Source organism: Mesoplodon mirus (assembly GCF_964341445.2).
Source record: "Mesoplodon mirus genome assembly, chromosome: 5".
NCBI classification, from domain to species: domain Eukaryota; kingdom Metazoa; phylum Chordata; class Mammalia; order Artiodactyla; family Ziphiidae; genus Mesoplodon; species Mesoplodon mirus.
In genome coordinates, this window is record NC_138980.1 from 184,450,885 (window position 1) to 184,476,065 (window position 25,181).

The 25,181-nt window shown below is 52.8% G+C and overlaps 1 protein-coding gene across 3 annotated transcripts; it reads left to right on the forward strand.

Moving 5' to 3' along the window:
* Positions 1-1,614: 1,614 nt before the first annotated feature.
* On the forward strand, positions 1,615-14,741 carry LOC309804033 (palmitoyltransferase ZDHHC11-like). Of its 3 annotated transcripts, XM_082621038.1 has the most exons (7): positions 1,619-3,238; positions 8,404-8,579; positions 8,948-9,049; positions 10,121-10,245; positions 10,883-11,038; positions 13,264-13,376; positions 14,259-14,741. In XM_082621038.1, the coding sequence occupies exons 1-7, from the start codon at positions 2,912-2,914 to the stop codon at positions 14,295-14,297; spliced, it is 1,038 nt and encodes a 345-aa protein (XP_082477164.1). In that variant the 5' UTR covers positions 1,619-2,911; the 3' UTR covers positions 14,298-14,741. The 3 variants fall into 3 exon arrangements, 2 of the variants coding, with proteins under 2 accessions (XP_082477163.1, XP_082477164.1); XM_082621037.1 differs by having other exon boundaries at positions 1,615-3,238; positions 13,264-14,741; XR_014294041.1 differs by having other exon boundaries at positions 1,617-3,238; positions 10,883-13,376; positions 14,259-14,275.
* Positions 14,742-25,181: the final 10,440 nt, after the last annotated feature.

Here is a 25,181-nt window from a genome sequence, read left to right on the forward strand (position 1 = left end):
CTTTCCACTGTCTGGTTCTTGGAGGATAATTTAGTCTTCAATCTCCTTGCAGTGCGGACATTGCTTCACTTTTCTTGGGGTGGGGGCAGTGTGGATGGGGTGGGAACAGATGGGGGACGGGGTTGGGGAGGGGCTCTGTCCGCACTGCGGACAGGTTAGGAGATCTGGGACCGCCCCTGCTTCCATGGTGACCACGGCCTGTGAATCTTGGCCATGGTCGTGTCGGGGGCCTGGAGGTGACGATGACCTTACGGGTCATCCCAGCACCAAACACAGACTCTGGAGCCCCAGGGAGGCTGGAAAACAAGATGCAGGAACCAAAATGGGGCAAAAAGTGGACCCAGGCACCATCATGCCCCAAACGGCTAATTTCCTGAGCCCGACACCAGCGGTCTGCCCTATAGTGAAATCAGGATGTCCCAGAGGAGGTGGCACCAGGACAGGGCACGGAGGGAGAAGGCGGCTGTTCCCAGGGTGGGCAGGGGCACAAGATGGCCCCAGGGCCCCGGCCCAGGAAATAGCCTGGAAAACACTGAGCAGTGAGAAATGAGCCCAGAAACCTGAGAGTGTGTGCAGCTGTGGCGAGTGGTGTGTGCTGTGTGCTGTGTGTCTGTGTGGCGTGTGTGATTGTGTGTGTGTGTGTGGTGTGTGTATTTGTGGCGACGTGTGTGGCATGTGTCTGTGGCATGTGCGGATTGTGTGTTTTGTGTGTGTGTATGTGTGTGGTGTATGTGTGTGTGTGGGGTGTGTGTGTGTGTGGTGTGTGTGCGTGCCTGCGTGTGTGGCGTGTGCTGTGTGTCCGCGTGCAGCAGCAGTGTGGAGCTGTGTCTCAGGACGGTTGGGGCAGGAGAGCCTGTCGCCTAGCGACCGGCAGGGTTCCGGTGGCCGTGGCGACGGGGGACCAGGCTCCTGGCAGAGGGCTGAACGCAGAGGAGCTGGCAGGACAAGCCAAGGCTGCAGTGGGAGGTGGAGCCTGACAAGAAGGTGGGGACAGTCCCGTCTCGGGGCAGAGGGCCCGGCCCCGCGTGAACGTCCCACGGATGACGCGCGCTCGCAGCCCTGCGTGGCCCTCGTCACCCCGCGTGTCCCCTCGGCCGCGCGGGGAGGCGGGGCTCAGGCCGCAGGGCGCGGCTCACGAGGAGAGACGCGGGACGAGCGTGGGCCGCGGCCCCTCCACCCCATCAGCTCTCTCCTCCCCCAGGTCCTCTTGGTCGGAACAACCCAGCTGATCCCGACGTCCCAGCGCAGGTCCTGGAGAGGAAGGACTTAGGCCACGGTTGCCAGGTGTGTGTGCAGGGGGCCCTGGGTCAGGGTCGGGGGGGCCCGGGCGCCACCTCGCGCCACCACATGGCGGGCCTGCTGACGGGCTGGCGGGTGTCCGCACGGCCAGCGCCGTGGGCTCCGGCTTTCACTGAAGACCCACCCGCTCGGCCCTGCATTCTGAACTTGAAGTGCCCGGGGTGTCAGGGTGACTCTCAGGTCTGATGGAGTAAATCTTTTCAGAAGACCTCTGGGAAAAGGTGAGTGGGTGCGCTTGAGTCTCCAAGCCTCCTGGGGGCTTGCTCTATCTCACCTTCAGTGACAGGCTGGCTGGTCCATCTCAGGACAGAAGACTCAGCACTTGAACTTGATAAATGCCAGTTACATCATGTCATAGGTGATGTCATTGTTCCTTCTTCCGGGACACCTGTAGGACTCTGTGTCCTGGAAGCTCGCATTTTCACCACCGTAGATGTCTTCTTTCCACTGTCTGGTTCTTGGAGGATAATTTAGTCTTCAATCTCCTTGCAGTGCGGACATTGCTTCACTTCTCTTGTTTCTCTCACGCCCTCTTCCTTTTCCTCTTCTGGAAACCCTGACAGACACACATTGTGTCTGTGTCACTTAAATTTGCTCTCACAATTATCCCTTCCACACGTCTCTGTTTCAAGATCTGCAGTAATCCCTTGATGTGACCTTGCACGTGACTGGAGTTTGATTTTTGGCAACATCTTTTCTGTTAGTTGGCCCTTCCATCTGAATGCTTTCATCTGGGAATCATGTTTCAATACCAAGCCTGCCTTTCTGGGTTCTGAACCCCTGGTGCCTTGGTTGTGTTGTACAGATGTGCTATTAGATGCTCATGAAACCCACGCAAACTCAGGGCTGCTGTGTCCCGATGTCCACATGGCGTCACATCCAGAGGGCCAGAGCAGATGACCAAAAGCTGTGGCCAGCAGCTGAAACCTGCTCTTAGGACAATCCCCAAGGGGAAGTCACAGCTCACAGAAAAAAAGAGTCTTAGAATATTTTTCAACATTTCTGTCTCTTCCCAGAGTAACACATTAATATCAGCTGTATTTTCTGTGCATTTCTTCCTGAAGAGACAATGAAGGCCGTGCACGGGGCCTTCTAACCTCAACATTCCACCTGTAACAGCCGTTAACATCCTTGCCCCCTCCAGCACCCCCAAACACCCGACAGCCTCCCTGGCCATGTCCCTCCCTTTCCCAGTGGCCCTGCCCACCTGACTGGCTGGTTCCCTCCCACCCCTGGAGGGCCTGTTCCTGTGGAAGGAAAAACACAGGACTCTGGAAATGTGGCCTCTCCTGCCACAGGGGAAACTTGTAGGTTTTCTGGTGGATGAAAGTGTCACATGATCACACCAGCTAAAGTTGGCTTTTCCTGCCCCGCCCTCGGTTTCCCCGGGGATGAGGACCTTTTCCTCACTGGGTCCACCATATCCCATGAGTCTTCTGATGAGGCGTGTGCATCTATAAACCAGCCCCCAGACTCATTGCTGCAAGTGGCCCCCAGGCCATGAGGGGCTGGGAGCTGCCCGCCCTGCGGTCATGGTGGGGGGCAGGGGGTGCCCTTTGTTCCTCATCCAGGGGGCCACACCCCCCCCCAAGAGCTGTTTTCCGCAGCTGTGATGTCACCGGGGCCCCGGGCAATGCTGGGCCGTGGGTCCCACCCCGAGTCCCCGGGCCACGAGGGCAGGAGAACATGGCCTGCCATGCCCCGTCCTGCCTTGCAGATGGCGTTCTGTGCCAGGATCTCGAGGCTCACCCTCCGAGGAACCATGTCCAGGAAGAGCACGGAGACTGTGCCACCCAGGCGGTCCAGGGTGAATGGCTGGTCGCAGCCCATCCACTGCTTTCAGGTCGTGATCTGGATCGTGTTCCTGATCCTGACCTTCACCACCTTTGGCATCTTCATTCCCTTCCTGCCACCCGAGTGGAGATACATTGCCTACAGTGTATCCTTTTACTGGGGGCATTGCTGTCATCTAAGGGGGCGAGGGGGTCCCGGAGGGGCCTCCAGTAGGCCTGGCTCCAGGCCACCCGCAGAGGTGGTCAGACCTGCCCTCCGCCCCGGCTCCCACTGTCACAGTGCTGGAAACCCCACAGCTGTCCTCCAGGCCGCCGCCGCCTCAGGGTCTGGGCTACAAGTGCCCACCAGCGCTGGGGCCGGGAGAGGGTGCCCAGCTGGCAGCAGGGGTGGGAGGGTCCCGGGTGGACAGAGACCCCAGGAGCGGGGGAGCCGCAGACGGGCCACGCACTTTCCCAACCATGGCTGAGCGGTTGCTCTGTGCTGTCCAAGAGGATTGGTGGGTTTTAATAAGGACTTGAAGAGCTCGCGTGCCCCCGCGAGGGTCACCTATGTGGAGCCGAGGCGCTGACGTCTGTGATAATGTGTGGTGGCTGTGTTCTGGGCGAGAGACGTCTGCTCTGAATGCTGGGGTGGGCGTCGGGGTGGCGCGGGACTCCACCAGGAACCCCGGCCCTCACACTGAGGGTCGCCACACGTTACAGCCAGTGGACAGGCTGGGCTGCTGCGATGTGGGCATTGGAACCAGCTTCTAAGAGTGGGGTGTTTGCGCCTGTGGCTACACTGCCTGCCTCGTCTCCTAGGCTGCCCCGTGCCCCTGGCCAGGTGTGTGTCAGTGGTGGGGATCGGGCGCGAGGGAGGTGTCAGGACCAAGAAGGGCCCTCTGTCTCCCGGGGCCTCCCAGCCCCTTATCGTGGCGCCTTTCAGCTTTGAAGAAGTGGAGAGAGCAGTGTGATGGACCCCAGCTACCAGGTACTCAGCTTCACCAGTTAAGATTTTGCCAGTGTTGTTTCATATCTCACACACATACACTGAGTATCTTTAAAAACCCCAGACATCATGAAATTTCACTGGAATGCCCCAGTTTGCATCTGACAGAGACTTTTGTCTCCACACCACCATTCTTCTTATCTCATCTAAAAAATCCCATGGGACGTTACCAAGATTGACACTTGTTGTTTTGCAGATGTGGGGCCCCCTGAGCCCCAATCAGTCAGAAAAAGCAGGGCATCTGCCTGGAGTGCCTCTCACTCAGATGAGGCCCATTTTTTCCCCTCGAGGTCATAGAGATAGATTTCTTTGTGGTAAGGTTTGCAGTGATCAGTTTCCTGAATAGGAAAAGAGCTCTTCAGCTTTTCTGTTTCATCTTCTGTCTGTTTTGGCAAGTCATGTTTTTCAAGACATTTTAGTATTTTGTCTAAATTGTCAAATTTCTTGGAATAAAATTATTTGCACTATTTCCTGTTATCTGTAAGATCTGCCGTGATGCCACTGCTGATCAGTCTTCCTAGGGTTTATTGCTTTTATCAGTTATTCAGAGAGTCAGCTTTTGGACTTACTGATTTTCCCTGTTTTATTTTTTTGAATTTCTGCTTTTATTTTTACTATTTATTTTCAATGTATTGTGGCTTTAATTTCCTCTTTTTCTACCTTCTTTTTTTCTTTTAAGATTTATCTTTATCCATTTATTTATTTATTTTGGCTGTGCCAGGTCTTTGCTGTGGCACGTGGGATCTTCACTGTGGCACGTGGGAGCTTTTAGTTGCAACAAGTGAACTCTTAGTTGCGGCATGCGGGATCTAGCCCTCCGACCAGGGATCAAACGCAGAGTCTTACCCACTGGACCACCAGGGAAGTTCTGTTTTTTCTACCTTCTTAAGGTGGAAACTTAGGCCATTGATTTTAGACCTTTTTTCTTTTTGTCGTATCTGAAGCTATAATTTCCCCCCTAGGTGCAAGCACACACAGACCTACAAACACACAAATATACATACAATGCACAAGTCACAAACCAGCCACACATATGGGCACCCACTCTGCCACACGCACAGAGGCACGGAGGCACAAAGATGGAGGCCAGAGGTCCAACTGGTTTGGCAGGGCCGTGCTCCCTCTGAAGTTCCCAGGACCTGTCCCAGCTCCGGTGGCCTCAGGCATCCCTTGGCTTTAGATGCCACCACCTCTGCGTCCTCACAGGGTTGTCCCGCTGTGCGTGTCTGAGTCCTGATCTTCTCCTCTTATAAGGACCCCAGTCCTATGAGATCAGGACCCACCATGAGGACCTCATCTCAACTTGATCATCTGCAAAGACCCCATTTTCAAGTAAAATCATTCACAGTTCCTGGGGTTAGGACTTCAACATCTTTTGGGGACACAGTTCAGCCTCACCTGTGGGTCTTTGCTTATGTGCTGGCTATGATGCTGTATCTTCATTCTCTTTCGGCCCAAAACTTAGCTGAGTTTTGGCCCTTGGAGCCTTTTTGAGTGTCCTGTGTGCTTTGTCCAGTAGCCACTGTGAGTGCTTACCTGCTTTGTGCACAGCAAGGAGCCCCGGGGTCAAGTGCACCCCGTCCCACGTGGACGGCCATTTCTTCCCAGAGTCCTGGCCCCCTGGTGGGCCTCTTGCCTCTGGGTGGCTCAGCACCCAGTCTGTGTGGCCCCCTCCTGCCTGTCCCAAGCGGTGGATGCAGGATGGCGTCCCTGGCTGTTCAGAGCTCAGACGGCCTTCAGGACATGTTTTCTGGTCCAGTTTCCTGCCCCCCAGACCCGCCACTGCCCCAGCGATGTTCCTCAGGCCCAGGCAGCTGCACTTGGGCGCCATGCTCTGGCCACTAGGGCGCGCCAGCGTCACTCGGCGCCTGCAGCGACCCAGGAGCAGGGAGAGCAGTGTCCCGGGTCAGGGCCGCGGGATTTCAGGAAGCCGGGTGGCATTCCGTGGGCCCGGTGGAGACGGGGAAGCGTCAGCAAGGCTGCACGTGCAGCGTGGGGGTCACCGTGCGGAAGCCTGGCCGCCCTTGGCCTGCGGAAAGCACTGGGCGGGGTGGGGCTCCTCTGGGACCCAGGCAGCGGTAGGGCAGCTCCGCGGGGGCCGCGCCCTCCCGCTGCAGGACCGGCGAGGCGGCCGTGTGACAGGGCGGGCATCCTGGGCTGGCGCCCGGTGCTGTTTGTTTACTGAACAAAGATAGTTGCTAGGGGACCGCCGCGTCCGCAGAACAGCTCGGGGCCCTGCTTTGCAGGGGAAGTGAGAAGGCAGACCGGGTTCTTTTTATTATTTACTTGAACCTAAGACGCTCCTGAGATAAAATTACATCGAAAGTGAAAGCTGGCAGCTTGAGGGCGCGACACCCCGCCTGTGGCACCTTCTATTCTGGGGGCTCGGTGACGGCCACTGAGTGTGTGACCGACAGCGGGAGTGGCCGGGTCGTCTCTGGCAAACGCAGACGCGGGCAGGCAGGTGGGCCCACGCGCGTACCTGTGGCAGACGTGTGACGTCTGAGGGGCCGTGGCAGCTTGGCCCACCGCATCGGGGTCTCGGGAACCCCCGGGCACCTGCAGGTTTAGGGGCTCTGCAGGGCTGCCTGTCAGGCTTGGGTTGGGCCCCCGGGCACCTCCCCCGTGAGGCTGAGGGTCTGAGCGTGGGCTGCTGTCCCCCCGCCCTCCCTGGCGGCGGTCTCGTGTGGAGCCGAGTGTGGACGTGTGGACAGAGCCCTTGGGCCACACTGGGCTCCAGCCTCCCAGCTGCCCTCCTGTCCACCCTCCCGGCCCCACCCCCCGCCGTCTGATGGGGACCGGCCTACTCTAGCTCCGCAGAGCAGGGCCGCACCTGGGCCGCAGCGCGACTTCCTGCCACATCTCCTGTCCCGGGCTGTGCCCCCGCCTGTGTCCTGCGCTCAGGACATGCTCCCGTTGCCACAGCAACCACACAAACAGTGCTGTGTCAGCTGTGCCTCAGGCCTCGGGACGCGGGCGTAGGGGCACCAGCGTGCCCGGACCTTGCTGGCATCTCCAGATGGGACAGTGCAGGCTGGCCGCTGACCACCTGCCCACTGCCCCACACCCTGCCCAGGAGCGTGGCTCCGTCTGCTGGACAGCAGGGGCAGGGAGGTCCAGGCCACAGGAAGGGTGTCACTGCGGGATCTGGTCAGTCCCGTTCCCTGTGTCGGTCCCCTGGCCTGGCTGGTCCTCGGCTCTCTCGCCCTCACCGTGGTCTCTGTGCCCCCTGGCTGGGCCGGGCCTCTGGTGCCCCACGCCTGGCACCCAGGGCCCTGGGTCTGCACTGGAGGCTGGAGGACAAGGGAGGCCAAGCAGCTTTGGCCAGACCAGCTCCCCACTGAGGCTCACCGTGCAGCAGGGATGCTTGGTCCAGGCAGGACCGCGCCTGTGAGCACAAGCCCCAGAGCCCCAGGGCGGCTCCACTGCGGCTGAGCATTACAGGCAGGGCCAGCAGGCCCTGGACCCCCAACGCGGTGCAGCCTGAGAAGGACCCCAGAAGAGGGGCCTCTTTGCTCAGAGTCTGCACTGCCGGTGGGCCTCTGTACAGGCACCGTAGACCCTGTGCACATGCGGCTTTGCCACGAGACCCTGTGGGCGGGCGGAGAGAGGCGTCTCCGCACCACGCCCAGGCCGCCCTCGCAGGAGCTGGACCTGTGAACCCGAACCCTCCCAGCTCAGACCCATCCTGGGAAGCAGGGCAGGGCTGATGGGCAGGCCAGGCCGACACTTCCTCCCCTTCTGTTTGGTTTCCATGGGGACCGTGTGTCAGTTCCTGAAGAGGAGGTGGAGAGGGTGGGATCTGAGGAATTGATTTTACCCTGGGAGCCCTGGAGGGCGTGGGAGCTGGAGTGGGCCTGGGGGGTCCTGGGCTTGGGGGAGACAGCGAGAGACAGAGACAGACAGACAGACAGCCCCGGCCCACTCACCACAGAGGCTCACTGGGGGTACTGGAACCCTCCCTCCCTCCCTCCCTCCTTCTCCTGATGGCATGTGCGCTCAGTGTGGCCTCCCTGCCCCAAGGACCTCCACAGCCTGGCTTCGGCGCCAGGCTCGGTGCCCGCGGACACACACGGGCCTCTCCCGCTGTCCCAGCGAAGCTCCGCTTGGGTCGCAGGGCCACGGCCTCCGGCGGGCCCTGCTCTGTCCCTCAGGGGCAAAGGACTCGGGCGGGTTCTGCTGGGCGCACAGGAGCCAGAGGGGCCGCTCCCATTCCCGGCCAGGCACAGGCTCCCGTGGCTGCCTGGGGCCTGGCCACCCGGCCACCCGGAGTGGGCCCCTCGCGCGTGCCGCCCAGGCCGAGCTGTCCTTGACAACCCCCAGGTGACCGGCGGGATTTGGCTCTTCTACATCTTGGCCCACCTGGTGGTGGTTTCCATCGACCCGGCCGAAGCCAGTGTCCGCCTCAAGAACTACTCACGGTCTGTGCCGACCTTCGACCGGTCCAAACACGCACATGTCATCGAGAGGCAGTACTGTCACCTGTGCAGGGTCACTGTGTGAGTACCCAGCCGTGCGAGGGGACCCCCGCGCCGTCCCGCGGGGGTGGGCTGGGCTCGGGAGCACCTGGTCCCCAGCAGCCGACGGGCGCCGCCCCTTTTGCAGAGAAGCAGGGGCCCCGACACACAGCCCCCCGCCAGGCCGGGGCAGGAGCGCTGTGGCCTTGGGTCTCACACAAGCCTCTGCCGCCGACCGGATCCCAGCCCGGGGCTGCTCAGGGCCCCAAGGGTGTCAGTAGGGGCCGGGAGGGATCTGACTCAGCCTCCGGGCCTCAGGCCCTGGTACCTTGTGACGGCGCCCAGCGTGAGGTTGGCCCTGCAGGCAGACAGGGGCTCTGACGGGCGGCCCCTCCCGACCTTCCTTCCAGGAATGTGAAGTCCAAACATTGTATCACCTGCAACAAGTGTGTCTCAGGCTTCGACCATCACTGCAAATGGCTTAACAACTGCGTGGGGAGCAGGAATTACTGGTGAGGGGTCTCCCCGCCTGGGACGTGGGGCCTGGGGTGGCACTCACCCCTCACGCGGCTTGCTCCCCCTCCTCCGGGACGAGCCTCCTTAAGGGGCCTCCTAACTGGCCGAGCACCTCAAGGTCCACCTGCCGTGGGGACGGGTGAGGGGTGTGGCCCTGCCGTGAAGAGCACCGAGGGGGCCAGGAGGTCCCGACGGCGGCTCCAAGCACAGAGCTGGCTGAGAGGGCTCTCCTGGCGGGCGCCTCCCCATGTCCACTGGGCAGGGTCGGCAGGACGGCGGGGTGGGGGGGCCTGGCACGCAACAGGGTTGGCCTGTGCGGGGTTATCTGGGGCATTGGGGGAGGACCTCAGGGCAGGACCTCACGGCGACTTCAGGTGAACCACAGACACTGTTTAACACTGAAAATGTGAAAGGTATTACAGCAGAAAGACTAAAGGAAGGCGTTTTAGTGGAACCGTATTCCAGGAATTGCCACCCAGGGTTTATTTGTTCGGACGGGGAGACCATTCTCGGGGTCTTTTGTGCGCAGAGTGCAGCAGTGATTTGGGTCTAAAACCGAAGCACGCAGCCCTGACGGGTGTGCTTTTCGAAGGCAGTGTGGCCCCGCTCCTTGGCGCTGGCATCAGCACCCCGGCCGGCTGTGCCCTTGGTGGTGGCTGGGAGGGAGCCGGGTCTGAACCAGCAGGAGAAGGGGACCCGGGAGGGGCCGGCTTGGACCAGTCGTGCCCCGTGTCTGAGCCTCCGTCTCCCTCTTGTGAGCTGGGGTGCTTAGTGTTAGGGTTAGGGCCCTCCTGTAGGACCGAGTGAGATCTCAGGTGCGTGTTGTGGAGCAACAGAAACCGCAGGGGAGGCCCCGGGGCCGTGGGTCTGTGCGGTCACCCCGAGAGCAGGAGAGAGAAGCCCAAAGGTCGGGAGCCAGAGGGGGACGGGCTGCGGGACGGCGGCCGGGGCACACCCTCAGCAGGGGCGACCCCGGGTCGCGCACACTGCCCTGGGCCCCGGCGCGCGTGCCGCTGGCTCCCAGGGCCCGGGCTGTGCAGCCGCCCGAGCAGGCTCTCGTCCCACAGGTACTTCTTCGCCTCAGTGGCCTCAGCGTCGGCCGGACTGCTGTGTGTGGTCGCCATGCTGCTGTACATCTTCACCCAGTACTTCATCAACCCCGCCAGGCTGCGCACCGACCCACACTACGGGAGTATGCACTGCCCCGGGCCCGGGCCCGGGCCCGGGCCTCCCCTCCCGCCACCTTCCTTCTGGGGGGCCACGTAGGGCAGCCCGGGGTCGAGCACCTGTCCAGGCTGAGTTGTGGGGTGAAGACGCTTGAGCTGGAATTCGGTCTTCACTGGCCAGCACATGACCCTTCTCTGTTTTTCTTCACTTAATTGTTGGAAGCCGCATGGCTGTGGTGTCAGGTCCCCTCGGGTCACAGAGGACTGTATCCTGGAAATGCCCCAGGTGGGGGCTCTGACCTTCCAGCTCTAGTTAGAGTGGGGAGGGCCCAGCGGGGCAGCGCAGTGGACGCCGGGGTCAGGCTCTGTGACCTGGGCACCTAGTTACCCTCTCCCAGCCTTACCTTCCAGATCCAGAAAGTGGATCGTGATATACCCACCGCAGTCAGGAGGGGCTGCAAGGGTACTTAGGCCAGGCAGAGCACACCTGGGCGAGGAGGAAGGGCTCACCTGGGCAGGGAGGGGCTCACCTGGGCAGGGAGTCACTCCCTCGGGCTGGTGTTCCCTCCCCCACTGCCAAGCTCTGCCTCCAGGTACTCACCTGACGAGAGGTGCGACCTTGTCAGCAGGAGCTGGATGCGCGTCTCTCTCCCCCCGGCACAGGTGTCTCCGACCAGAACACGTGGCTACTGCTCCTTCCGCTTTTCCCTGTGAGGACGGGCGCCCCGGTCTTCCTGGGCATCGTGGTGCTGATGCTGCTGCTTGAGCTCGCCAGCCTCGTGCTGGTCGGTCAGCTGCTCGTGTTCCACCTCTACTTGAGTACGTGCCCCCTGGGCTGCCCCGTGTTGGCCAGCCTTCGCCCCTATGTTCACATGGGTCCCCGGGCAGGCAGCCTCCGCCAGAAACAAGCTCAGAGCACAAAGGACAAGTCACAGGAAGAGAAGAAACACCCCGCGAGGGGCAGAAGGGCTGAGTTCTGTTCCAAGACCTGCGGGAAACATAAAGGAGGTTCAGGAAGTGGTCAGGACGGTGTTCAGAGACGGAAAAAGGAACAGAATCCATGAGGCAGGAACAGGACACTGTGGAAAAGAGCAGGGAGGTTTAGAAGAGCAACAACCAGAAACCCTAACAACGAAGAGCACTGAACTCAGCGATGGCGTCTCCACTAACCAAACTCGCTTGACGGAGAACCGGTGGTTTTCTCGTGTCCGCACGGCAGCTGCCCGGGGCAGGCTCCATCTGCCTTTAAAATGAGGGGAGGAGGCCTGTCCCGCACCCTGTGAAGCCTTTGTTTGGAAGTCACGACCGTCACCAACCTCTGCGGCCCCAAAGGGAAGGCAAGGCGCCTGTGGTGGCCGTGCCGGGTGCTCCGGCGCCCGCCATGCCCTGCTGAGCCAGAGACGAGGGCAGAACCCGCCCTGGAAGCCCCGGACGGCTCCCCCAGCTCCTGCGTGCACGGCGGGGCCAGCAGGGCCCTGGGCTCGGGGCCGGGGTGCGTGTCGGGGGCCGCTGCGTCTGTCCAGGCGGAGCATGCCCAAGCGCTGCTCTCTGCACTTCTGCAGCTGATGGGACGCGGTGAGTCCGCAGGAGTGAGGAGGGGCCTGGAGAAGTCAAGCCCACAGGACTCGGTGGCCGGCTGGACATGTAAGGACAGGAGTGTCCAGGGGCTAGTGGTGCCACCGTCACCGAGCATGAGGACACACAGGAGGCCTGTACAGGGGGAGACGTGCGGGACTCAGGACCGAGTGGGTTTATTTTAGGGTCTTTGAACCTCCAAGAATGGATTTCCAGGAAAACGTTGGGATTTAGCTATTGGTAGTTACAGTAAGAGTACCCTGGAACGTATCTACTTAACATCCTCGCGACCCCTCAGTCTCTGCGGGGTCAGACTCAGCGCAGTGGCGAGTCGGAATTCAGTCCAGGCTCAGCGCAGTGGCGAGTGCTCAGCGTGCAATCGGAGTGAAACCCTCGGGCCGGAGGCCCAAGGGAGAGCCGGGCACCGCAAGTGGGAGAGAAAGCGCCACGGAAGATGCTGAGGAAGAAGAGGGTCCTCCAGCGGCCCGAGCTGGCGGGTGGGCCCTGCAAGGCGAGTGGACACAGGTGGCCCTTCCTCAGTGAGGCCGGGCTCCGGCCACAGCTCCCAGGCCACGCGGTGTGTGAGGCTCTGCGTCCGTGTCCCCTCCTCTGCTTGATCACTGCAGTCCGATCGCCACACCTCACGCGAAGTGCGCTCAGAAGAGGGTGAGCTCCGGAGGCACGCAGGGGTGTCTCAGTCTGGATTTGGTGGTGTTTGTGCAAACCCACACGGAAGAATGAATATTTTCACGAGAATACAAACAGGGTCAAGTTTACATCCTCAAAGTGTGACACAGGTTCTGAGGGAATGTGTGCAGTTAATCAAGAAAGATAAGGCAAACGAAGCAAAAGCCCTTGGAGGAACCCTCAGGGAAGCGGACGGGGAAGGGGTTCTGAGCCTCGGGCCCCCGCGGGGTAGCAGCCGAGCGGGTCTTGTGAGGCCTTGTGAGGACTTGTGAGGGCAGGCGGCCCTCCGTCTGCTCCTCAAGCGGCAAATAGGCTTCTGTGGGTGGCCCTTTTCGCTTTTCAGAAATGATGGTCAACCCTCTGTTCTCACGTTTGTTAGTTTCCACGGAAAGGTTGGCCCCTCCGCGAAGGCACACGAGTGAAACGGGCACAGAGCATGCTTTCGTTAGTAGTGCTTTTCTACTGGCAAACGTGTTTGAGAGTTTCTGCTAACAACCTGGGGTCCTTCCGCCACGTGTGGGAGCTGGTATCTCACCTTGATTAACACGGAGCTGGGCTCAGCACTCCCCCGTCCACCTTGGCTTTACGGGCCTGTGAGGGACGCAGGGCCATGGCTCCCCTGCCCGGGACGGGGCTGGTGGGCCGCTGCTGGCCGCGGCCCAAGGCCAGCCGGGCTTGGGGTGGCCTGGGAACCAGCCGCCACCGCCCCGGACACAGAGGGCGGGGCCGCTGCGCAGCTCATGGAGGATGACTCTGCCCCTTGCCTCCGTCCTCCTTTCTAGGGGCCAAGAAGCTGAGCACATATGATTACCTAAATCAGGACGAAGAAGAACAGAGCTCGAATCCCCCGGCAGTGCAGAGAGGTGTGACCCCACAAGGAAACGAGTTGTCACAGGTACTGGACGTCTCTCTGCTTCACCATCCAGGTTCATGCAGGGCCGGGGCAAGACCCAAGGTCACCTTGCAGCTAGGACCACTTAGGCACAGTCCTTCGCTTCTGTGTTGGTGTGTGTGTGTGTGGCTGTATGTGCATGTGCGTGAGTTTGGCATGTAGTGTGCACGTGTGTGTTGTGTCATTTCCGAGCTCACTCTCCCCAAGGTTGAGTCAGCAGGGCCGACTCCGTTCAGGCCGCCCATTTCTTCAGCTGCTCAGCAAAATTAACATCCACTCTTCAAAGGCCAGCATGAAGAAAATGAAAATAAAAGCCACAGACACAAATGATTATTTGCAGATCATAGACTTGTACCCAGAAAATGTGTAGAAATTTCAAAACTCAATTATAAGAAAATCGACCCAGCTTTTTAAATGGGCAAAAGATTTGAACACACTGCACCAAAGGGGATCTATGGGTGGCAGATAAGCACATGAAAAGATGGTCAACATAATTCATTGTTAAGGAAACACAAATGAAAACCACAGTGAGACATCACACATGCCCATCAGAGTGGCCATAATCAAAGAGACCAGCCCCGAGTGTCGGTGAGGCTGTAGATGGCGGTGGGGATGCGGAACTACATCACTTTGCAAGGAGGTTCGGCATTTTCTTAAAAAGTGAAATATATACGTCTCAGTGACCCAGTCACCCCACTCCCTGTCTCTTGCCAAAGAGAAATGGAAACGCGCACACATGTGTAAGGGTGCGGGGGAGGGTGCCCCCCTCCCCTCCTGTGAGGTCCCTTCCCAGGACCCAGGGGACTCTTAGGTACCACTGCTGCAAATCAACTGAAAGTGTCAACAACGTGCTTTCATTTTATGACTTTCCTTTATCTCCCACAGGAGCTGGATAACGACCTGAGATCGTCTGTGCAGGGGTAAGTCGTCATCTGCCTAGAGCAGCTATATTCTCCTCTTAACTGGCTTGCTTTAAAAAGTCTTTCTTACGGGCTTCCCTGGTGGCGCAGTGGTTGAGAGTTCGCCTGCCGATGCAGGGGACACGGGTTCGTGCCCCGGTCCGGGGGGATCCCACATGCCACGGAGCGGCTGGGCCCGTGAGCCATGGCCGCTGAGCCTGTGCGTCCGGAGCCTGTGCTCCGCAACGGGAGAGGCCTGCGTACTGCAAAAAAAAAAAAAAAAAAAAGTCTTCCTTAGCCCAAGGAACATCCTCCATATTCTTTCCTAATATTTTTGTAATTTTTACTTGCTTTCTTTACATTTGGCTTTTAAACCATCTTCTATTTATTTTTGTATTTACTGAGGTTATTTTATTACAGCATAACTGTTGGTTGCCACCTCATTAATTAAATGGTCCACTTTTCCTCATCCAATCGAAAGGCCGTTTTCCTGATACCCCGAGCGTCCGCAGACGCTGGGCTTGTCTGCTTCTGGACACCAGTCTGTCCCTCTGCTGAGGCTACTAAGGACACTGTGCTCTTTTCACGATAGGACTTCATTTAGCTACCTTTTAACATCTAGTAGGTGAATGCCCCTCTTAAGATTTTTGCTTTTCATTACTTTTGACAATTCTTTCCTGTATTTATTTTTCCATATAAACTTGAAGATCATTTTGTGCAGTTCCAAGAAACCTGGAGTTTGAACTGGAGTTACGTTAGGTGTGCACTTTACGTGGGAGGCACAAAGCCTGCCTCCCCACCTTCACAGCTCAGCGTCTGTGTGGGGAGCAGACCAGGAAGCCAGTCTGCGGGTGGGGAGGTGGGGAATCGAGGGGCTGGAAGTGCCGGGCACACCGTAGTAGGGCTCCTTCTTCCCGGAAACCTGCAGGGGAAGCTCCAGCGTTCCTGGCAGGGAAGATTGGCCCAGGGGTCCTGGGGGACTTCACGTCTCCCTTGCCACAGCTCACCTGGCAGAGAGACTCAGAAAAGGAGAAGTGCACCGTTAGTCAATTCCCCAAAAGCTGAGAATTGCTGCAGGTTTTTGCTTAGTTTAATAATCAGGGCATATAGTTTAGTGTGAAAGAACATTCCTTTTCAAATAGCCCACTATTTTTGTTTCTAAATTTATTAGAAACCTGATTGGTACTAGTATTGTGACAACCTAAGTCATTTTGAATTTCACTTTCAAGTGTCTATGGTCCTTTAAATAAAATCTAAGAATATTTTTTCTTTTATTTCTTTCTGGCAAGAAGGATTGAAGCGTACCTGGAATCAGCGTGGTGAGCTGAGCTCGAAAACCAAACCGAAACAAGACAAAAACCTAGGTTTTTTTCAGGTTGCCTAATCAATGCATATGCATTATAGAAAATTTGGAAACTGCACAACTTCCCAGTGTAAATACGAACATCCCTTCTTGCCCCCCTCCACCAACTGCCACTGCTGGCATTTTGATTAGTATCTTTTAGGTCTTCCTTTTAAATACTTTTTGTGTGCATTGTATACATGATGGGTTTTTTTCTAAAATTATAATCATACTGTAGAACTCTTTAGAAGTCTTTTTTAAAAACTCCATATATTGTGAACATTGTTAACAGAAAAAATAATGAATTTTATGAATATAAATCATGCCAACTTTGGAATGTACCGTATTCCTCATTTTTGGAATACTATTCTTTATTTTCAATCTAGTCTTCACTTTTGCATCCCTTTATTGAAAGGGTTGATTGTGGGAGAAGTGTGATGCAACGAAATACAAGTTTACAAGCCCTCCAGACCCAATGGGCAATAAAACACCAATGACCTTTTTTTTGCTGCAGAAATGTTCCTGGGGTGACCTGGGAATCAACCTAACAGTTGACGAGTAGACACAGCCCGATTTGGGGGAAAGTTTGCTGGAGTAGGTCCTAGAAACCTGGGAATATGTTTAAATCACAAGACACTGAAGTGTCTCACAGGCGTGTTTTGGTGGAAAACACTGTGGGACTTCGTAAAGTGTGTCTCTAGTAGCAGTTATCAGACCAGTTTACTGGGAGTGTTTCTTCTGTTCTGGACTGTTTGCCTGCCGTGGAACAGTAAATAGAATAGATTATATTGATAGAAATTGACCAGCTAGGACGAAAATAAAGTGGGGAGAGGACCACACACAGGCAGACACTTCCTGTCTGATTTTAGAGGCGTGGCCTGTGCCAGTTCCCATTGCTACACAGCAAATCCCCACAGGCTTAGTGGCAAAGACGACGTGTGAACTCTCGGTTCCCGCAGTCACACGCCTGCGGGCGCATCAGTCTCTGCTTGGCACTTCACACAGAGCCGCCAGGGCTCCTGGGGCAGTGGCCTCTGCAGAAGGTGGGTCTGGAATGTTGACAGAGCCAGTCCCGTCCTCACGCTCCATCTCTAAGTCGGTAGCGGGGGGCCGAGTCCTCCTCATGCTTCAAACCTCCCCAACTTCCCCCTTCCATGTTCCTCGGTTTGTGGAGGTCCGTGTGATGACACTGACCTACCTGGGCATCAAAGACAAGCCTCCCGTATTCATTTCCTGGAGCCCCTGCGGGAAAGTGCCACAAAGTGGCAATGTTGTGGCCCCGAGGCACGTCACTGTGCACTTGTAAAGAGCCCCTGCACCGCTGCTGCTCACAAACTGGCAAGTGCAGTTGTCCTGGGGGGGCTCAGTGGGGCGAAGCCCGTCTTCCTGGCATCCCACTGGCAAGCAGCCATGGTCCTTTACATGCACAGCCCCTGCAGGCTGTTTTACATCGAGCGTTCACACGGCCTCCCAGGGCTGCTGCTCTAAGGAGGAAACGGCAGCATTGACGCTGGCGTGAGGCTTTGCAGCCTTACCCGCCCCGCGTGCGCTCCTGCCCCCAGCCAGCTCCCTCCTCGCTGACCTCAGTGTTCCCTCCGCCTGCCCCATCCTAGCAGAAAGAAGCCCAAGGCTTTCCTGCCAACTTCCATGCACCTGGGTCTGTGCTCCACCACCGTAAAGCCAGAGGACACCTCGTCATCAAAGGTAAGCCCACGGCCACCAGCGTGAGACTCACCACGGGGGTCAGAGCCGAAGGTGGGTCTCAGGCCCTCCAAGAATGAGGGCAGAGCAGTATTTGGAATCGCTTGTTTGATGAATTGAAGCATTTATGTGGTTCCCAGGGATGCCCCTTACGTGGGAACAAAGGTAGGTGGGGAACAGAAGAGAAAGTGAGGGGCAGAGGTACTCTTAACTGTGAGGCTTGTGTTGTGTGTGTGTGTGTGAGTGTGTGTGTGATGCATGTGTGTTCTGTGTGTGAAGTGTGTGTGATGTGTTTGTGATGTGTGTGTGTGAGTGTGATGCATGTGTGATGTGTGTGTGAGATGTGAGTGTGCCATATCATTTCCATAACTTCACAGGATCAAGCCTGCAGGGCTGACTCATTGTAGGCCCTCCCAGAGGTCAGATGCTCCAGGGGTTTCTGGTAGGCTACTTGTGAGCAGGCGTTGCTACTATGCCAATTTCTGAAGGTTGCTGGTGACTTTATTTTCTCTGTGGAGGAGCTTCATCTCACCACGAAGCCTGGAGGGCATCAGAGAAGGTGGATCCTTGTAATAATTTAGAAATAGCAAGAGGGTCAGCACCCACCTTTAGCAGCAGTGAAGTTGTCAGCAGTCTTTTTCCTTGCTTGCGCTCGCGCTAGCAACTTCTACTAGAAGCTCGGAAGCAACTTCGTGGAAACTGTCATCCTGCCCACCCACCCCAGACCCAACCACCAAAGGTGACCTTCACTGCAAGCCAGGAGCAGGCGTCCATGGGTTTTCCTTTGCTGTCGTTAAAGCCAGGGTGACCCTATGTTCCAGTTTGCCTGAGACAGTCCCATTTGACACCTGCTGCCAGTCCTGACCACGTGGTCACCACTCTGATGGACACTTGTCATTGATCATTATGTTAAATCTCACTAAGACTCTCCTGGACACATTATTATATCCATTTGGTGGCCAACAGGAGAGAAGGAGGCCAAGCTCAACTCCTAAGAGAAGGCAGATCTTCTAAGACTCTGAGATTTGAAACCTTTCTCTCTCCTGCACTGGAGAACACATTATCTTTGGCATTTAAGAACATGAAATTCCAAATTACCAATGCACAGGTGACTTTCTAATGCAAAAATATAACATTATGGGTTTGGGTCTCTTAAACTTTTCTATACTTAATTGTAAGTGTTCTAAGGTTGAAATATTGCTTTATTACTTAAGAAAGGGATTTACCATTCTACTTAGTTGGTACAAATTCCCAAAACCAATTCAAGAAGAAATGGAACATTCAAATGGTCATATAACAAGTAAAGACACTGAACTAGTAATTTTAAATTCTCCACAAAGAAAATCCTAGGCCCTAATGGCCTCATTGGTGAATTCTAACTGTTATTTTAAGGGGAAAAAAACCCAAATCAATTATGCACAAACTTCCAGAAAATAGAGGAGGAAGAAATACTTCCCAACTCATTTCTGTGAGGCTAGTACATAATACTAAAGCCAGATAATGTCATCAAAAAAGAGTATCATTAAAAAAAAGAGTATCATAAGCCAATATCACTCATGAATTCAGAGGCAAATATCATTAACAAAATTTAGCAAACCAAATGCAGTCACATATATACAGAACTATACACTGTGACTAAGTGAGCTTTATTCCAGAAATGCAAGGTTGGTTTAACATCTGAGAACGTATTCATGTAGTAAACATATTAATAAAATAAAATACAGTAAACATACAAGCACATCAATCAATCAGAAAAAACATTTGCTAGTAACACTTCTAGTTATGATAAAACAATTTCACAACCTAGGGGGGAAAACACCCTAAATCTGATAAAGAACACTAGTGAAACTTACAACTAATTCATACTTAATTCATACTGAAGGCTTTCCCCTTAAGATTGGGACCAAGACAAGAATGTCCATTCCAAACTTCTATTTGACATTTTACTAAAGTTCCAGCCAGTGCAGTAAAGCAAGAAATATAAGTTAAAGGCATATAGATTTGAAAATGAAACGGTGTTTATTTGTAGGAAACATGATCTAACAAATCTGCAGAAAAGCTAGTAGAAATAATAAGATAGCTTAGCAAGGTGGTAGGATATAAAATCAATGTTAAAAACTGAATTACATTTCCGTATACTGGCAGTAAAAATTCTGAAAATGGTATTAAGAAAACTATTCCATTCACAGTAGAATCAAAAAATAATAAAATAACGAAACAAGCCCCAAAATCTTTATATGTGAAGCTACAAACTATTGCTGAGAGAAATTAGACACAATCCAAATAAATGGAAAGATTTACAATATTTATGGATTGGAACACTCAATATTGTCACGATAGAAAATTTCCCCCAAATTGATCTACAAACTTACATGATCCCCATTGAATTCCCAGCAAGATTTTTTCTTTAAGGAAATAGCAAGCTGTATGTGGAAATTCGGAGGACTTAGAGTGGCCAAAATCATTCAGAAAAAGAAGAACCAAATTGGAGGGTTTAGACAATCTGACTTCAAATTTCACCACAAAGCTACTGTATGGTTGCCAGCATAAGGATAGACATAGAGATCAATGAAACAGAATAGAAACTCCAGAAATAAAACCTTTACATTTATGGTAAATGGAATTTTAAACAAATGTGCCAAGGCAATTCAATGGGGAGAAATGTATTTTCAGTAAATGATACTGGAACAATTGGATACCCACAAGGAAGAAAAAAATGAACTTAATGTCCTACTTCACAGCATACAAAAAAATAACTCAAAATCAATCTTGGACCTAAATTTCAGGGCTAAACTACAACACTTTAGGAAGAAAACAGAATAAAATCTTTGTGATCTTGAGTTAGGCAAAGTTTTCTTTAATATGACACCAAAGCACTATTAAAGAAAAATATGAAAAATTGGACTTCATCCAAATTTAAAATATTTGCCCTTCAAAAGTCACCACTACAAAAATAAAGATATAAGTCACAGACTGGAATAAATACTTCCAAACCATATACTTGTATCCAGAATATAAAGAATTTTCAAAACTCAATTATAAGAAAAGTGACCCAGTTTTTTAAATGGGCAAAAGACTTGAACAAACTGCCCCAAAAAGGATATATGGGTGGCAAATATGCACACGAAAAGATGGTCAACATCATTAGGCATTAGGGGAATGAAAATTAAAACTAAAATAAGACCCCACTACACATGAATCAGAATGGCTAAAATTAAAAAGGCTAACAATACCAAGTGTTGGTGAACCTGTAGATGTCTTAATACATGGAAAGGAAAATGAGAATTTAAAGTGACACCACTTTGGAAAGTAGTTTGGCAGTTTCTTTAAAACTTAAATATATTCTTATCATTTGACCCAGCAATCCCATTCCTGACTAGGAGAAATGAAGCCACCTCTGTACATGTAACCTGGGTTGGGAGGAAAGATACTATCCCACCAGTGAGATCCTTTCCCAGGCCTCAGAAGCCCCTGAGACACCATTGCTTGAAATCAACTATAACAAACTTGAATTTTCTGAACAAATAACCTCAACATCGACAATTTCTTCCTTTACAATTTTACTGATTTTTATTTATTCTCACAGCAACCAGTTGCCAGCCTGAGTTCACCTGTACAGAGGTAGGTTAGATGCTTACTGGAGTTGTTGTATCTATCTGAAAAATAGCTATATTCTCTTCTTAACTCAAATTACTTCGAAAAATAATTCATCTGTGATGGAATATTTTTAAATAATGTGTAACACAATGGAAGCTAACATTGTTTCACCTAAGATTACTAACAATTATAGCCATTCATGTCTCTCATTTTTACTTATCTTACTTGCAAAAACTACAGTAATTCTTCTCGCCCTTCTTTACAACTACTCTCCGAACTAATACACAAAAACAAGACAAGGCTCTTTACTTTCCGTGCCAGTGGGAGAACATGGGCTCCGCTGAGTCCGAATGTCCCTTTGACGGCCTCTACTAACGTTAGGGTTCAATTAAGCCCCCAACAGTCAGGCTGACTCATGTTGAGTCGCTGTTGAGTCAGTTAGATGCTAAGGTAAGTGACACTCTGCCCCAGGAGCACTGCACACACGCACATGACCTCTTCACCTTCAGAATCACAAAAGCAGACCATGGCCCATTATAAAGGTCATCATCCAGGGTAAGAACACATTTTAAGAGTACACGCTGTCTCCGTGATGAAATTGTATGCAGTCATGAAAAGTCATCTTCTCACAGAAGGTGGAGAAACAGGGAATTTACTTGCAATGTTATGGTGGGTGTTTTCATTTACTAGGGCTGCCACAGCAAAATACCACAAAACAAGCAGCTTAAACATTAGAAACAGGTCTCACTGTTCTGGAGGCTGGAAGTCTGAAATCAAGTGTTGGCAGGGTGGGTTGGGATCTGAGGGTGGGGGGATCTGTTCCAGGCCTGGCTCCTTGGCTTGTAGACGGTGATCTTCTCCCTGTGTCTCTTCACATCATCTTCCCTCTATGCCTGTCTCTGTGCACAAATTTCCCCTTTTTACAAGGCCACCACGGGTATTGGATTTAGTACCCACCCTAATCCAAAATTTTTTATTTTCTTTTATTTATTTACTTTTGGCTGCATTGGGTCTTCGTTGCTGCGCACTGGCTTTCTCTAGTTGCAGTGAGCAGGGGCTACTCTTCATTGCTGTGCGTGGGCTTCTCATTGTGGTGGCTTCTCTTGTTGTGGAGCACGGGCTCTAGGCATGTGGGCTTCAGTAGTTTTGTGGCTCACAGAATCTAGAGCGCAGGCTCAGTAGTTGCGGCACACGGGCTTAGTTGCTCCGCAGCAGGTGGGATCTTCCTGGACCAGGGCTCGAACCCATATCCCTTGGACTGGCAGGCGGATTCTTAACCACGGTGCCACCAGGGAAGCCCCCATGACCTCACTTTAAGTTGATGACTTCTGAAACACCCTGTCTCCAAATAAGGTCACACATTCTGACGTCCTGGGAATTATGGCTCCAATGCAGTCATCCCTCAGTATCCGTGGGGGATTTGTTCCAGGAGCCCCTGCATTTACCAAAATCCATGGATGCTCAAGTCCCATAAGTAGCCATCCATATCTGTGGGTTCTGGATCCGAGGACTCAACAAACCACAGATAGAAATTTCAGTCCAAGTTTGGGTGAATTCTTGGATGTGAGACCCATAAATCTGGAGGGCCAACTGTATATTGGAAAAAACGCACGTATAAGTGAACCCGCACTGTTCAAAGCCATGTTGTTCAAGGGTCAACTGTTCATTTTTTTGAAGGGACACAATTTAACCCACAAGAGTCTGCCTTCTGGCCCTCCAAAATCCATGCTCTTCTGTCGCCACATCACAACTTCCCCCAGTTCGAGCATCAGCTCTAAGTCCCAAATCTCACCACCTAAATCATCCAAATCAGTGGTTGCTGAGACTCAGGGTATGATTGATTCATCCTGGACAAAATTCCACTCCATCTGTGAACCTGTGAAACCAGACAAGTTATTTGCTTCCAAAATACATTGACGGGACAGGCATAAGCTAGACATACCCATTCCAGAAGGAAGAAATCGGAAGGAATAAAGGGTCACCAGTCCCGAGCAAATCTGAAACCCAGCAGGGAAAATTCCTTAGATTTCAAGTGTTGAGAAAAGTCCCCTTTGGCTTGGTCACCTGTGCTATCGCCAGGCCCACCACATGACGGCCCACCACGCCCTGCTCCATGCCAGGAAGCTGGGCTTGTTATCCATTTAAAGTTGAGAGTCGGTTGAGATTAACACCTCTCTGCTTCTTCATTATTATATCTGTAACACATGCTCTTATGTCAATATAGAGACCAGGGAAAACCCCCAACACCACCTCAAGGCTGATATCTGAGCAGCCGCCACCTTTGCTTTCTATCCATACACAAAAGCTTACAGGAAAAAGATCAAATCACGCCATACCTGTCAGTCTGCAGCTCCCTATTTTATACCCACAATGGTATATCGTGGATGGCTTTTGTGACACTGCACATAGACGTGATTCCTTCTCATCAGGAAAGTCATCCTCTTCCATGGAGAGACCGTGAGTTCGTCAGCTATCCCCCGGCACACCCTGAGGTTATGTCCAGCTTTGGCTCTTTCAGACAGTTTACCGGAAGCGTCTTTGGGCCAATATTGTTAGGTACAGTTGGTTTTATTTCTGTAGGACATCCACAGGGCAAAGGGCTTGGCTGTGCACTTTAAATCTTCATAGATCTTCACGATTACTTTCCCCAAAGTTAGAGTAATTCACACTTCCATCAATTTCCTCAGAGTTTTCAATACAAGATACTAACAGTATATTTAGTTTTATCCAAATAAAACAAGTAATTGTTTCTATGTGCATTCCTCTTAATACCAGTGGGAATGTACATCATTTCATCTGTTTTGACCATTATATTGTGTGCATGTGCACACACATTCTCTTGTGTGCATTGCATTAGGTTTCCACATATTTTCCCCATTTTTATACTGGGCTATTTGTATATTTCTTAGCAAGTTTAAGAGCTCTTTGCCTACTGAAGATATTGATTAATTCTTTGTTCTATGCGTTTCAAATATATTTCATCCAGTCTGTCATTTAAAAAAAATTTCGGGGCTTCCCTGGTGGCACAGTGGTTGAGAGTCCGCCTGCCGATGCAGGGGACACGGGTTCGTGCCCCGGTCCGGGAAGATCCCACATGCCGCGGAGCGGCTGGGCCCGTGAGCCATGGCCGCTGAGCCTGCGCGTCCGGAGCCTGTGCTCCGCAACGCGGGAGGCCACAACAGCGAGAGGCCCACGTACTGCAAAAAAAAAAAAAAAATTTCTGTATTGTGTCTTTTGCAATGTAGAGGTCACAAATTTTTCTGAAGCTGAATTTGTCAAAATTTTCTTTTGTCTTACTTTTAAAAGCCTTCCTTACTCTCAGTTTCTACAAATAGCCTCCAATAGCCTTTCTAATATTTTCATAGTTTTTATTTGCTTTCTTTACATTTTGATTCTCAGGCCATCTTGACTTTTGGAAACAGTGAGACAGGTAACAAAGTCATTTTATCCCAACGATACAACTGTTGGTTGCCACCTCATTTATTAAGTAGCCCACCTTCCCCGTGGAAGTGAGAAGCTCTCTCTTTAGTGTCTGGACCCATCTGCACTCATCCTGGATGCCTGCTTCTGCCTCAGTTACCTCTTTCTACTGCAGCAGCATCCCTCTATTCCCTGTTAGACAAATTCCTATCAAGATGTCTTCATTTTTCAAAATTTTTGACAATTCTTACACATTTATTTTTCCAGATAAACTTTGAAATGGTTTTGTCCAGTTCCAAGACACCTGGGTTTGGGGTTGGTGTTGCCTTCAATATGGCTTCACTTGGGAGGGACCAGTGCTTCTTCCCAGCACCACTGCTCCATGTGGAAGCACAGGGAAGCCTCGATTCATCTCTCCTCAGTGGAAAAGGGGCCAGAAGTGCAGCCCCCACCCTTCTGGAGGGACGTGCTGGGAGCTGGGGATGGGGAGTGCTGGGGCTGTGCCCCTGTGGGTCACTCTCTCTCCATCCTGCATCCAGCAGAGCTGAGAGGTTCCCTGGACCAGGAAAGGGGAGCTTAGAAGAAATGCACCACTAGGCAGTTTCTCAGATGCTGAGAGTTACTTAGATTTTTGCTCAGTCTAACAATCAGCCAGTAAATACAATTTAGTGTAAAAAGATCATTCTCTTTCAAACAACCCAAGAAGTTTTCTTCTAAATTGACTTCCTGAGAAATCTGACTGGCAAGACTATCATGTAACTCCAAGTCATTATGAATTTCACTTTACAGCATCATCTAACCATGACCCTTTAAGTAAAATCTGAGAACGTTTCTCTTTTATCCCTTTCT